The 15,915-nt window shown below is 37.3% G+C and overlaps 1 protein-coding gene across 4 annotated transcripts in view; it reads left to right on the top strand.

The window, feature by feature from the left end:
- LOC150097873 (sulfotransferase 1B1-like) overlaps positions 1 to 15,915 on the top strand; it is an 87,298-nt gene that overhangs the window by 47,882 nt on the left and 23,501 nt on the right. For all 4 annotated transcript variants that reach the window (XM_090406513.1, XM_090406512.1, XM_090406511.1 and 1 more), the window contains exon 5: positions 7,872 to 7,966. In XM_090406513.1, the coding sequence (XP_090262639.1) occupies positions 7,872 to 7,966 (95 nt within the window). The remainder of the gene's footprint in view (positions 1 to 7,871; positions 7,967 to 15,915) is intronic.

Here is a 15,915-nt window from a genome sequence, read left to right as displayed (position 1 = left end):
GAGACCTGTTGTCCTTCAATGTAATCCTATTAAAACAAAATACATAACTCATTAGAAATTATTTGATATTTATACATGTAATACATATAATAAATATGCACATACTTACTTTTCTTTTTTACTCTTGAGAGACACTTGTGACATTATAATTAGGAATTATAGACACGTTAACACAAGAATATTTTAATATTTCCCAAATATTTCAGTCTGAAAATAACAGACTATCTTCATTGGCTACATAGGAACCGTTTTTTTAACAAGGTGGAATACCAACAATTGATCATTCAAAAGTAGAACGAGCCGCTTGATGTTACATTGCTGAGCATTAAAGAGAGGAAAAATTAATACCTATAATGAATACATTATAGGTATTAATTCACAATTTCAATCTTAATTTATTATTATTATTATTATTATTATTATTCATATTCAAGCCTCCATGGAGTCAAAAGACTCATCGTGGGGGGGGTCCTTCCTAAGAAACACAAAGTCTATCAAGACTCATCGAGGGGAGGTCCCCTCCTAAGAAATACAAAGTCTATTATACCACTCCTTAAACTCAATGACTGTTCTTGCTCTCACCACTCCATCAGACAATGCATTCCATGTTGCAACCACCCTCCATGCAAAGAAACCATTCCTCATCCTCTTGCTCACAGTTTCCTTTCGTAATTTCCAGGGATGGCCTCTTGTCATCACTCCTTCCCGCTGTTCAACCAAGCAAAAGAACTCCCCATTGTCAACCCTGTAACCACCTCTCAACAGTTTAAAAGTCTCAATCATATCACCTCTCCTTCTTCTATCCACCCAACTCTGCAGTCCACATTCTCTCAGCCGATCCTCATAACTATCATTGTACAGTCCTGAGGCCATCTTTATTATCTGCTTTTGTACCCTTTCCACAGTTAATTTATCCCCTTCAAATCCTGGGGACCAAATCTGAGAACAATAGTCCAAGTGTGGTCTGATCAGGGTCTTATACAATGGAATGATAACTGTTTTATCTCTGCAGGTAAGCGTCCTTCTCATTATTGCAGCAATCGTCTGTGTTACCTTCACCACCTTTGCAATATGTCCCCTAAATTTCAAGTTTCTATCAATCATCAACCCCAGATCTCTTGTCTCCCCTACTTCCTCCAGTATAACTCCTCCCATAGAGTATACATTTTGCCATCGATGTTCCCAAACCTCAAGACCTTACATTTTGCTGTATTAAACCGATACCCCCATTCATTTATCCATCTATCTAGCTTATTCAAATCCTCTTGCAGGGCTGCCGCATCTGCACTATTACTAATAATCCTTCCCAGCTTCGCATCATCTGCAAACAACTGAATATCCTTGCAATCCACTGACAATGTCATTGATATAGGTACCAGTACTGAGCCCTGTGGGACCCCACTCTTAACTCTCTACTTCCTTGAAACTGCCCCATCATACAGAACTCTCTGATACCTATCGGACAACCAATCCTGAATCCAGTTGATCAATCTGACACCCAGACCCATGTGCAGCAACTTAAATATCAGCTTATCATGTGGCACCCTGTCAAATGCCTTCGCTAAGTCTAAGAAAATGGCAGTATATGCCTTTCCCTCATCTAATGCTCTTGTAACTTTATCATAAAAGGCTAGCATATTGCTAAAACAAGAGTGCCCCTTCACAAATCCATGTTGCCTCTCACAGATAACATTACCCTCATCTTCCCAATGCTGTATACGGTCCTTCACTACTTTCTCCAAGATCTTACTATCTACTGATGACACACAAACTGGCCTATAATTAGACACTTCCAGTCTGCTACCACCCTTATGCAATGGCACTATCTTACCTTCCTTCCATTCCATGGGCACCTTTCTGCAGCCAGACTTTCATTGAAAAGCCAGGTCAAAGGCACTGTCAGTTCCCTTGCACATTCTCTCAAAACGCATGGTGAAATACCATCCAGTTCCACAGCTTTACTGACATCCAGGTTACTCAGTATTTGAAACACACTCTCCTCCTGTACCTCTAAACCTTGAACCTGCCCAATCCCTCTAGCATTAGAACTGACTCCTCCAGGATGAAATACTCCAATAAAGTGTTCATTGAACAATTCCACTATGTCCTCTGCATCAGTCACTCTATTCCCATTTTTATCCTGCAATATCATTCTTCCACAGTCATTTCTCCTCCTACTGTCCACATATCTAAAAAATTCCCTAGGATTTTCTTTGGATCTTAGGGCCAATCTCCTCTCATATTCCAATTTCGTCTTCCTTACCATACTAGTCACTCTTCTGGCCTGTGTCTTATACTCTTCATGCATCTCCTCTTCACCTGTCTCCTTATATCTCTTCCATAGCCTCTTTTTCGCATGCAATTCCTGTTTAATATTGTTTGTCATCCACTTTACTCCAAATTGTGTCCTTTTGTTCACTCTTGGTATACAACTTACCATTGCTGCTAACAAATATTCTTTCATAATTTCCCATGCACTAATGATATCCCGGCCTTCCAATTCCTCCTTCCATGAAACTTCCCCAAGTTGACATCTTGGACTATTATAATCACCTGCCTTATAATTCCACATACATTCCCGTCTCTTTGATACTCCAGCATGTCTATTCATTTTCCAAGTCAAAACCATATGGTCACTCTCTCCAACTGGTGGGAGAGATGTCATCTCAGTTATTATCAACTCTTCTGATGCTATAACCAAATCCAAAATTCTTGAACCTCTTGTTCCCTCTATTACATGTTGCCTAAGACATTTGTCCCTCAAGAATTCTAGTAATTCCATCCTCTTATTACTACATGCATTTTCCTCTTCCCAGCTTATACTGCTGTAGTTAAAATCTCCACTCTTAGAGGACATAGGTCGTCACTTATCATAAGCAGTACTCCACCACCACACTTTCCCTTCCTATCCTGCCGAAAAATGCTGTACCCAGTGACTTCTATTCCTGTTATTATATCCTCTTCTGTCAACCTTGTCTCAGTGATCCCAATAATTTTTGGCCAGGCTGATGCTATCTGCGCCACCAATTCCTCTCCCTTATTCCGGATACTCCTGGCATTAGTATAACGCATATAAATGCTGTTGTTTCTATACCCAGCATTATCCCCTCTAGACTCCACTGGGCTCAGTGTTACCTGATGTCGTCCCCCTTCTCCCAAGTACTCATTCCCACAAGAGGCGCCACCCATGCTACCATCCTCCCTGGGACACACTGACTTGTTCAGAACAGCAATCTCTCCAGATGCCTATGTCCTTCCTCATTCAAATGTAAGTGGTCTCTCGCATACAATTCCTCTCTGTCCTCAAACACACTCCAAGCATTCACATATTCCAGTCCTCTCTTGTCACATATTCTAGCTATTATGTCATTCAGTATTACTGCGCTTCTGCTCAGCTCGTCATTATCATACCTAGGCAACACACACACACACACACACACACACACACACACACACACACACACACACACACGCTATCTTTCTTCTCTGTGTCTTCTTTCGTACCACCTCAAGCAAGAATCTCATATCTCTCGCTGCCCTATTTACACCACCACTCAAGTCATTTGTTCCCACCATCACAATCATCTCATCCACCCTTTCACCTCTCTTAACTTAATTTATAAATAACATCATTAGACTAATATATAGGAATTAAAAGTCTCAATTAAAAAAAATAATTAATGTGTTATCCTGATTAAACTTTCCCATATTTTTGATAAGGATATACAGTTATTTCGATTCAAGTTTGGGTGTTGAAGTAAGGCCTCAGCACTTTCTTTAAATAGGCATTCAAATGTATAGCGACACCTGTAGAAGGCGAGTCTTGGACCAGAGGATGTGTGGCTTATTTCTATCCCATGCTGAGCCAATCCAGACTTATCGAATTTGTTGTGCAGAATGTACGATTGATGTTCTTGAATTCTTTTTGCTATAGAGTTGCCTGTTTGTCCAAAGTAGAACAGATTGCAGGAACTTGATACACACCAGGCAGAGACATAATCGAGCATTTATCTTTAGAAGAGGGAAAATAGGTGGCTATTTTGTTGATAGGTATATAAGTGGCTGTTAAATCATATTTCTTCAGAATTCTTGAAATTGGTTCTGAAATCCCGGAAATATATGGAATTGGAACTCATATTGATTCTTTGTTGTTCTGGATTGGATTGTAGGAATCAAACAGATATTGTGTACTTTTTTTGGAGAAGCTATTTAATTTCATGTGATGTTTGATAGTTGAAAGTTCTTTCTGTAATTCATGAGAAGTTGAACAATTGGTTCTAGCTCATCGGATTAGACATTTTATGATTCCTGTTTTTTGATAAGGATGATGAGCAGATTGTTTGAGAATATAATGTCCAGTGAAAGTGGGTTTTCTGTAAACTTGTTGTTAGAATACCTGAAGGTGAACGGATGAGGAGGATGTCTAAAAAGGATAACTTGTTGTCTTTTTCGATCTCCATGGTAAACTTAAAACAAGGATGTATTAATACGAGGATGATATAAGGAATTGATTCTGGCTAAAAAGGAAGGTAAGGAATCTGTTATGAGGCCACACTGAAAAGATGTCATGTATATATCTCACCAAAAAAGATGGTTGAGGAAATATAGATGAAAACAGGGACATCTTCTAGATGTTCCAAATAAAAATTGAGTAGGTGAAAGTGGACTTCCCATGGCCGTTCCTTCTACTTATTTGTAGAATTTGTTTTGACACAAGAAATATCCAGAGTGCATCACAAAATCAAATAATTTTATAATATCTTGTGGGAAGATGTCAGCAAGTAATTGTAAAGTCTCTTTGAGTGACGGTTACATTAGTATATAGAGATTCAACATCGAAGCTCACCATAAGATCAGTAGGCTGTAATGAGATATTTTTTAATTTATTTAGGAAATCTGAAGAGTTTTTCAAAAAAAGAGCGTGATTTGCCTTTATGTCATTTCAATAATTTCGCTAAATATTTGGCTATGCAATAAGTAGGTGAATCAGTACAGTCCACTATAGGACGAAGAGGAATATCTGTCTTGTGGATTTTAGGTAGACCATAAAATCTAGGAGGTCTTGCAAAATGTGTTTTTAACCTTTCTATCATGCCTGCATCCAAACTTATCACCTCATCTAGAAGGGAATTTAATGTCTTCAGTTGCCTGTTGGTAGGATCGTGATGAAGTTCTTGGTATGTTGAGCGATCTCAAAATAAAAGAGAAATTTTTCTTCTATAGTTTGAGGAAAAGCGGCAGTAATTATGGATTTTTCAAACTATAGAAGAAAAATTTCTCTTTTACTTTGATAGATGAATTTATTTAAAATACCCTGCCATGTTCTTTCAATTGACTGTGAGTGCACAAAATCAGCACAGATATCTAGTGCACACAACAATACTTCATGCCTTGCCTTTCTTGCATCAAGTATTTTAACTGATCAATAAATTTGCTAGCATCCTGTGTAGTTACTCATTCAAATTCAGATGTGTCGTCTTCATCACTATCTCTGCCTTCTAATTCCTTGTCTTGGTGTTTAAATAGAAGAATTTATCCAGAATTTATCCCTGCTGTCTATTTCTCACCAACTATCAGCAACAAATTGTAAAGCCTGAGAAGGTTAACTTTTTAACTCACTTGCTTGGCTGTGGAAGATGATGTCACTTCTAGGATGTGGTTCACCAACTTTGTGCTACATCTTCAAATTTTTTTGTTTCTCATATCCATTGCATGCACCAAGGATGTAGTACTGGCAGCAGAAATTCCAGCCAGATTTTTGTCAAACACTCTGAACAGTGAGGGTGTGCTGCACAATTGTCAAGAATCAGAAAAACTTTTCTTGATTTCCAGTTTAACTCAAAATCCTACTTCACTGGCCATTTCTTAAAAATTTCTGAAGTCATCCATGCATTCCTGTTAGCTTAGTACTGATTGATAAAATATCCCAAAGAGCAAGAAGGCGAAGATAGTAAGCATCCTGCCACACTATGATAGAGGTGTTGGTAGTAGGTATCTAGAGAGAGCTTTGTTCACCAAGCATGCTGAAGCACAAATTTAGGAAAACTTAAGTGATTAGGGTGGAAACAAGTGAACTTGTGTGAAAGCACCCATGAGGTGAGTGAGTGTCAGAATGACTAAGTGCAGAATCTGGTCTCTCAAGCAAAAGTAATGAATAGGGTAGTCAATTCAGGAAGTAACCGTGGGTGAGGGCCTAAAGGATGCTGCAGTTTCTATACACTAAATACTTGTTCCTGATACTAAAGTATCAGGAACAAGATGAGAGAAATTTTTGGCATTGGTAAATGCAACCTTATTAAAAGTTATAGACATTAGTGTGACTTGGCTAACATCAGATGATCCAGTTTCAGGTATAAAATGTGAAGGGTTTAGTATTTTCAGGGAAGATAGGATAGGGGAGAGGTATACTGCTGATTATAGCAGATGAATCACAGCCAAAAAGAATTGGAGATATATGGGAGGGTGTCTGTTGATTTGAAGCAGTCTAGTCTGAAATCAAGACCAGAAAGACAAAATATAAATTGGTTATTGCTATAGATTGGAGGTTCCACAGATGATCTGGAAGACATGCATTGCCAAATAATTAGTACAGTGAGTGCAAGTCAAGTGGTTATTTGAAAGGAACTAGAGAGATAATTACTGAGATAACTGCTAAGAGATAATTATTGGAGGCAGCATGTGATGGAGGAGACTAGGGGGGTGGTGGTGAGAGTATTGGACCTGGTCATAGGATCGGAACTATCCATAAACAAGGTGGCCACATTTGAATAGACTGTTAGCATAGACAAATGAGTGGGGGTTGTAGTTTTAATATGAATAAATTCAGTATGCTGCACTTTGGAGTGCAGAAATCTGAGGCTGTATGAATAGTACTATGTTTCAAGAAGAAGATGAAATTCAGGATTTGAAGCAGTGGGTGACAGTGGATAAAGTTCAGTGATCATATTACAAGTGTTGCAAAGACTGTATATTGTATTGATATTATGAGAGATAAGAGGTGGTGGTGGTGATACTCATAAGATATTGGTCAGACTACACATGGTTTGTTATGCTCAGATTTGGTCATCTAGTTTTCATTGTAATGTAGAAACACTGGAGAGGGTTCAAAGATAATATGAGCACTCCAGAATTGGCTATGTGGAAAGGTTGAGGAAATGTACATTGTTGCAGAATTTGTTGGATAGGAGAAAATGAGGTAATTCGATATAGACATTTAAGGTAGTGAGGAAATTTTACCAGATTAATACAGAAGGGATTATAAAAAGAGTGGAGGGTGAGAGGGGAAGAATGAAAGGCTATCCCTGAAAGTTGTGTAAAGATGTGGTGAAGAAAGGTGTGAGGAGTAGATATTTTACTTTCACAACACATCTGGAGGATATGCTGTGAATTCAGAGTGTATTTAATATATACTCTGGATTCACATTGAATTCAAGGAGTTTAAGCAGGCCTTCCATGATGAGTCGACCAACTCCATGGAGGTTGCTTAATAATAATCTCTGGACATTCTGAGGTTTTCCTGCTGCTAATTCATTTCCTTTATTCCTGATTTTTCTAGCATTTGTATAGAGAAACAACAGTGTTATCAGTATTCCTGTACCTATTATAATCCCTCCCCCCCCACACACACCCTTTGACTATTTGATTCTATGATATATCATGCATTTTCCCATCTTCTTAGCTAATTCTGTTGTCTCTTTCAATATATGTTTTCCCCCACACCTAACTGAAAATGTGCTTATATAACTAAGATATGTTATTATTAAAATCCAAAATTTTTAAATTGAAAACTACAATGAATTGTGCTTTTATGCTAATCTTAGAAACACATAACTATAAATTTGATCTTCAGTAGCTAAACTGCTATTTTTCAGCAACATATAGTCCATTTTGGAAACATAACCTGGAATTTTGGGATCACAGAAAAGATGATAATATTCTCTTTCTATTCTATGAAGATTTGCAGATGGTAAATATTATTTGAACTAAATATATCAGTTGTTTAAAGAGATTTAATCACAACATAGCATGAGTTGATTAATAGTAATTTTTTTTGTTTTATTTTTCCTCTCTGAAGTGTTTCTCGCATTATGTAACAACAATCACTCAGATATTCCACCTTCAAATTAATCAATTTCTGAATGGATTAGCATGTCAACTGATTTCTGATAAAGTACCATGTAATTATACCTTCAGTTATCTGACTGGCAAATTGCTCTCCCACTGTGGTTTGATAAGTGGGAGATTACTGTGTTTCTTTGTACTTGAAATGTGTGCAAAATAGATTTATATGAACTGTTTTAGGAAATTTCATCTGTTTAGATTTTCTTCTTCTTTTCTTCAAGGATTAGGCATTTGCCTATTCCAGCTTCACTTTCCATCTTGCAGCTAGTCGTCCTCTCTCTTTCTCTCTTTCCCTTTGGTCTATATATATCCACCTCTTTTGGTAGCTGATATCTTTCCATCCAAAATAGATGTTCTTTCCATTTCTTCCATGTTCCTTGATCTTTTCATTTATATCGTAAATATCTAGCTCTTTTCTGATGTCATCATTTCTTATATGGTCCAATTTTGTGCATATTTTTAATTGCTCTTAAAAATCTCATCTCTGCAGCTTGTATTTTAGAGGGACTTCTCTTTCTCTTCTTTCATTCTATCTACTTCTGTTCTGTAGAACAGCGTCCCTCACTCTGCTCCTCCCAAAATTTGAATACACTTCAGCATTTTTAAAAAAAAAATGTAAATTTTTTTTTGTTTAAAGTGGTTTAGCAGGTTTCAAGCTGGATTGTAAATGGGTGTTGATTAGTAGCAGCTCTTATTCTTAAGATTCTGGAAGAATGATAGTGGTCACTTCAGCAGAGCATTATCAGTAGAAATATCTGTATAACAGACATAAGACAGAAACTGAACATCTGTGTGAGAGAGGGATCATTAATTAACTAGATTACTTTCTTTTGAACAGCATCGAGCAGTTTTAGAGAGAATTTTTGTGCATCATCCCAGATATGTGAACAATATATCATTGTTGGATGGATTTGGGATTTGTATAGAGTTAACAGCTATAAAGGTGTGAAGTAAAGTCTTGAGTGAAAAAGTACACTGAGATTTTTGGCGGCTGCAGAAGCTATGGTTGAAATGTGTTTATGCCAGGTAAGGTTGAAGGTGTAGGTCAGTCTGAGAAGAGAGATCTGATTGTGTTTGGATATCAGGTTATTTTTGAAAGTCAGGGGAAGGGATGTGAGGTCTTTCTTATGAGAGATCAGACAGGACTGAGTTTTGGTGGGATTGAAGTCTACATGGTTGTCCTTGCCCCCATTGAAATATAGCTAGCAAGACTGAAATTCTTGACATTGGTCATGGTAGACTTAATCGTTCTAACAATTGGGCACTACATGGTTTGCCAAATGAGAAGGAGGAATGGAGTGTACTGTCATCTGCAAAGCTAAGGATAGGATGTGAAGTGTATGTGTGAATAGTAGATCATGAGTGGAAGGAGAGTAATTATTATGAGAGATTTCAACTATGGCAACATTGATTGGAAGGAGGATAGGACACATGGGAGGAAGGAATTGGATTTAATGCAGTTATTAAGGGATAACCATCTGCGACAACATGTAATGGAAAATACTAGAGGTCAAAGAGTGCTTGACATAGTAATTGCATCTGAGAATTTGACTGTAACGAATATGACCACGTTGCCACCAATTGGTGAGAACGATCATAGAGTCTTGACTTGGGAGGTGGCTAAAGGTGTGGAATTTACAATTAAGACAGGGTACATGTGGAATTATCAGGCTGGTAAGTATGACAAGCTTATGAAATTGATTGGTACAGTGCCATGGCATGTACAACTGCATGGGCTAGAAGTTAACAGTGCATGGGAGACAGTTAAGAAGTGTTTGCATGAAGCAATGGCTGAACTTAATGGATGAATAACACCATGAAGCTTGAGCTGCAAAAAAAGAAACAACTGGAGGGAATTTAAGCAGAAAGTGACCATCAGGCACATGAACAGTATAAAGTCCAGGCCAAAAGGGTAATGAGTGTGGTAAGAAAAGCAAAAAAAGGATTACAAAAGAACATTGGCCATGCAGGCTAAAGAGAATCCTAAACAGTTTTTTCGATATGTTGCAAGTAAAAGAAAAAATATATATGACAGAATGATTTTAAAGAATGCCGATGGTAGGGAGGTAACCGAATCAGTTGATATAGTTGAATTACTGAGCGAGCACGTTGCAAGAGTATATCATCCAGGTGGTGACATTGCAAAAATGAATGAACTAAAAGTTTATATGGGAATTGTGGTGAATGAGGTGGAGGTGAGTAGTCTATTGCAAAACCTCAATGTCGATACATCCGTGGGATTGGATGGTATACCAGCTCGTGTCGTACGTGAAGCGGCTAAAGAATTGTCAGTACCCTTGACCATTTTGTTTAATCTGAGTCTCGGGTCTGGGTTAGTTCCGAGGGGGTGGAAAGAGGGGAAAATAGTTCCACTTTTGTTAATTTTTGATTTGTTTGATTTCTGTTATAATATTTTCATAAATTAGATTTCTATATAACTTAAAATGGTAAAAAATGTATAAACTTACATAAACATTTATAAATTATTTATTAGCACATACAAATACATAAATACAAAATTAAGAAAGAAACATTTAAGAAAAAAATACATAAATACAAAATTAAGAAAGAAACATTTAAGAAAAAAATACATAAACATGTATCAAAAGTGGTACACTTACTTTAATTTGAAATTCCTTTAAATATTAGTTAACATAAACAAAAAATTTATTAACAGTGTCTTTAATTAAACAGGTGAGTAACTGTCACTTATTTGGATGATATGCTTATTTCTCGTGATCCAGAGTAGCTTTTTTAATCAGAAATTGGTTAATATTGTCTGTTGGGTTTTTTTCTTTTTTTCTTCATATATTTCACGATAACATCTGACTGCTTCTCGAATTTGCTTTTCAACTTTGGCGAAGCGATCAGTGTCTTGATCCATATTTTCGATTAGCTGAAGTCCTTGATTTAGTTTAGAAAATACTTCAGCTAATCCTTTTACAGTAAATTTTTTTAATGATTTCTCTTCTTCATCTTCCTCGTTATTCCTTTCTTCTTCTACAACTCTTTCGTTTTGGAATAGCAAGTCTTGATCAGTCAGTTCACCTTCTTCGTGATCTGCTAATTCTTCTATATCGGTAATATTCATTTCTACAGTTTTCTTGCAATTTCAATGATTTCTTCACCAATTTGTTCTAACATACTATACTCGTTGTACTCTTTGAGCGTCTCCTGCGGTAGTAACTTCTTCCAAATTCCCCGCATACATTGTTCCGATGTATACGAGGAATTTGGAATTGTAATATGTCTTGAATGTAGCAATCGAACCTTGATCCATAGGTTGAATCACAGCTGTTGTATTGGGCGGTAGATACATCACATTTATATTTTCATTCAAATCGCCAATGTGAAGAGGGTGTCCTGGAGCATTGTCAAGCAGCAATAGAATTTTAAAAGGAATGTTTTTTTAAAGACAGTAGTCATGTACTTCTGGAATAAAACAATTTAAGAATCAGTCTTCAAATAAAATAATTGTCATCCAAGCCTTAGGATTACTCTTGTAGTGAACCGGCAATTTATTCTTGTCAGTGTTTTCAAAGCTCTGGGGTTTGTGAAAAGTTGGGTAGGGCAATAGTGAATGCAGAAGATGTCAAAGTCTTGCAGGATGACTTAGATAGATTGGAGTTCTGGGCTAAGGAGAATGGATGTCAATTTAATGTGACAAAATGTAAGGTTATGCATTTTGGGGTGAAAAGATTAGCAGCAGTATACCACATTGGTGGAACTGTACTCCAAGAGATTGATGAGGCCAGGGACTTGGGAGTGTTGGTGGATAAGGAGATGAAGTTTAGGGGGAACACTGCAAAAGTAGCTAAATCAGCTCATCAACTCACTTGGTTGTTGAAAAATACCTTGACGAGCAGAGACAAGCAAGTTATTGTACCTCTGTACCGAGCCTTGATAAGACCTCATCTCGATTACTGTGCCCAGATTTGGTCACCTCGGTTCCTTCTTGATGGGGAGGAGGTGGAGAGGATCCAGAGGCGAGTGACTAAGATGATAACAGGTCTATGGAATGAACCATATGAGAACAGGTTGAAGATTTGTGGGTTGCAGAAACTAGTTGATAGGCGGAGGAGGGGAGATATGATTGAGACATTCATCTTGCTAAAGGGATTCTATAGGATTAATTCAGAGGATATTTTTGAGATCAGGACTGGTGGTGGGAGAACTAGGGGACACCTATGGAAGCTGGGCAAGAGTGTGGTTAGCAGGGGGTGTTAGAGCTGGGTTCTTTACTTTTAGAGTGGTAAATGAGTGGAATAAGCTGCCAGAGTCTGTTGTGGGTGCTATGATGGTGAACGAGTTCAAGACAAGGTATGATAGATACTGTGAGAATGTAATCGCATAGTTGTGTGGACATGATGTTTAGGGCCTCCCTCGATGAGTCTAAGGACTCCTGGAGTCGCCCGAAATAATAATAATAATCTCTTTCAGAATTTTCTTGAAAATTTCGGCACTTTCAAAATCGGAACTAGCAGCTTCTCCGATTATTCGTATGTTATGTAAGTTAAATTGGCTTTTGAATCAATAAAACCAATCTTTACTAGCATTAAATGTATGCCATATTTATCTTCTTGTTGTTTCCTTAAATTGTCAAATAGGCTGCGTGCTTTTGTTTGAATCATAAACAAACTGAGAGGAATATTCTTGTTGATTTGATCATCTATCCATATCATTAAAAGCTTCTCCATTTCATGAATTGGCCCTTCTCTTTTTTTCATGAAAATTGTACATTTCATATTAACTTCATATGGATACAGACATCCATACCCATGATGGGATCAGACCTGCCGGTTGAAGAGTGAATATGCTAACCACTCATCCAATGAGGCCATCATTTATTATAGAAGTAACATTAATTTCATTCTAAAGTATTGCAGTACTATTTGGAACTGAAAGATAAGTCCTATTTTAAAAATAATTAATGATATTGAATTGATTTTTAGTGGCTTCCTGTTTTATGAGAATTTGTTTGTTTGCTTTTAAGTATTATTATTTTGTTATCCGAAGACTCACAAAGGATGCCCTAAACATCATGCCAAGTACAATCCAATATTTGTACAATATCTGTTGTGCTGTACTTTGCTTTGAAGTCATTCAGAGTCATGGCAACTGACTCCTGCTTCCTATTCTACTCATTCACCAAGCAGAAAATCTGGTCCTCACACCCTTGCTCAATTTCTAAGCATGACTATCTCTAATCAATCTCTACAATCTCTAATTCTTCCATCCCAAGACCTGTTCTGAAAAATTTCCTCTATCAGTCCTGTAAAAACCTTTCAGTAAGTTTTATGGCTCAATCACTTCACCCCTTTTTTTTGCCTATCAGCCAATTTCTGTAACCCACAAATATTTAATCTATCCTCATTAGGTGCATTTCATAGACCTGCTATCATTTTGGTCGCTTGCCTCTCTCTCTCTCTCTCTCTGATGATTAGATCTGTGCAAGATGGGATCTCTTATCAGGGCCTTATAAAGAGCTATAATAACCTGTTATTTCTGCTCATTAGGATGTATTCTTCAGTAACCAAGTAATTTGATGAGCTGTTTTAGTCACTTTTGCAATACGTCCACTAAACTTCATTTACCTATCCACCAACACCTCCAAATCTCTGGCTTCATCAATTTCCCATAGAAAGTTCTTTGATCAATATGGTGCACAGCTAGTAATCTTTTCACCTCAGAATTTATAACCTTATACTTTGCTACATTAACCTGATATCCATTTTTCTTCTTTGCTCACACTGCCAGTCTGTTTAAATCATCCTGCAAAATTTTAACATCATGTTTATTTGACTGTTGCTCTACCCTATTTTCATCATCAGCAAACAACTGAATATTACTCCTCAAATCATTTCCTATATCATTAATGTACAAATTAAATACTTGTGGCCCAAGTACAGAGCCTTGAAGTATGCCATTAGTCAAAATCCTTCTACTGAACTCTACTATTTGGTATCTCTCCATCATCTTCTTATCCACATTTCCAACTTCACATCCGTCTCCATTTGCTGCAATTTATCTATCTCACTTCTATGCAGTATCCTGTCAGAAGCCTTTACAAATTCCAGCAGTATCACCATGTACCCATTATCCCTATCCATCTCAGCTGTCACCTTATTATAAAAGGTGAGTAAGTTACTGAGGCATGTTCTACCCTTCACAAAACCATGTTACTGCCTATATAGTAAGTCCCAATGCCTTCTTTTTGCTATGGATCTATTTTTCCTTCTTCCCATCCCCTTGGGATCAACCCAGAGCTGAGACTTAAATTAAACAATGTAGCCAAAGGCATTGCAATTCCCTAACACCTTCTCATAATACTTGAGCTAGTATACCATCTAATCCCACAGCTTTATTCACATCAAAGTTCTGTGGTCTATCTATCACTATTTCTGCATAAGCCCTCACCTTTCCTGCTACTGCAACATCATCTCTTAGATGATATACCCTTGCACTGTGATCACTTAAAAATTAAACCATTTTGTCTGTTTCATTTACCTCCCTACCATTAGCATTCATGAAAATTATTTTTCCATAATGATTTTTCCTTTTACTTGCCACATACCAAAAGAACTTTAAAGATCACCTTGCATCACTAATTTCTTCTCATACTCTGAATTTGCTTTCCTTATCATGACAGTCACTCTTCTGGCATGTGCTTTGTACTTCCCCTGTGCCTGCTGATAACCATTGTCTTTGAATTCTCTCCACAAATTTTTCATTCTTGGTAGTTCCTGCTTAATGATATTATTCATCCATTCAACTATCACTCAGTTTATTTTCCTATCTCTAGGTATGCAGTCTGCTATTACTTCCTCAAACACTCCTTTGCCATCTCCCATGCACTATCAACATCCAATCCTTGCAGTTTTTCATACCTTAGCATTGTTCCATATAGTCTCCTGAGTTTATCCTACTTACTAGCTCTGTAATTTCACATATACCATGATCATTCTCACTTATTGGCAATGTGGTCATCTTAGTTGCAGACAAATCTTTTGATGCAGTTACTAGATCCAGTACTCTCAAACCCTTGGTACTTTCCATCACTTGCTACCTCAAGTAATTATTCCTTAGTAACTGCATAAATTCCATTTCCCTCCTCCTGGGTGTCCTTTCTTCCTTCCAATCTACACTGTGACCACTTTATTAGGAACACTGCCACATTTAGGAAAATGGGGAATTGTTCCTAATAAAGTGACCACTAAGTATATGTTTCCATTGTTGAAGGCCTCAATAATAATTACTTGTCCTCCTCCATTCATTAAGCTTATTTACCAATGCCTGTCACCTACATCATCCTTTGCATTCTCTGGTTTATAACAGCAACCACTGTATATTTTATCCTGTTGGCTTCTATCTCACACCATATGGCCTCGAATGCACTTTTTTTCACTGACTTCCAGCTGAATTTCTATTCTGTTTGGTTGCAATTCATCAGTTATCATCAACAGTGTCCCCTCCCCATTCTTTTCTCTCTGTCCTCCCTGAAAATACTATACACTTTGCATTCTATCCCACTAATTATATAATTTTCTTTCAGCCATGTCTCGCTAATGCCAATAACTTTTTGCCAAGAGGAACTAACCAGTGCCCCAAACTCCTCCCCTTGTTCCAAATGCTTCTGGAATTAGCGTACATAAAGTGCAATAGTCCCCTAAGCCTTATGCTTTCTGTCACATATTCTGTGTGACTGTATGGTTACAGACACTCCACAGGTCTCACTATATAAGAAACACATGCCCTCAGTCTATCCTCATCCTGTACCAAAGCATATAAAGTTTG

The sequence above is a fragment of the Typopeltis vanoorti genome, chromosome 16 (genome assembly GCF_054136105.1).
Source record: "Typopeltis vanoorti isolate ZY-2024b chromosome 16, IOZ_Tvanoo_1.0, whole genome shotgun sequence".
In the NCBI taxonomy this organism is placed as follows: domain Eukaryota; kingdom Metazoa; phylum Arthropoda; class Arachnida; order Uropygi; family Thelyphonidae; genus Typopeltis; species Typopeltis vanoorti.
The sequence above is the reverse complement of the archived record's forward strand: the minus strand, read 5'-3'. Positions and strand labels throughout refer to the sequence as shown.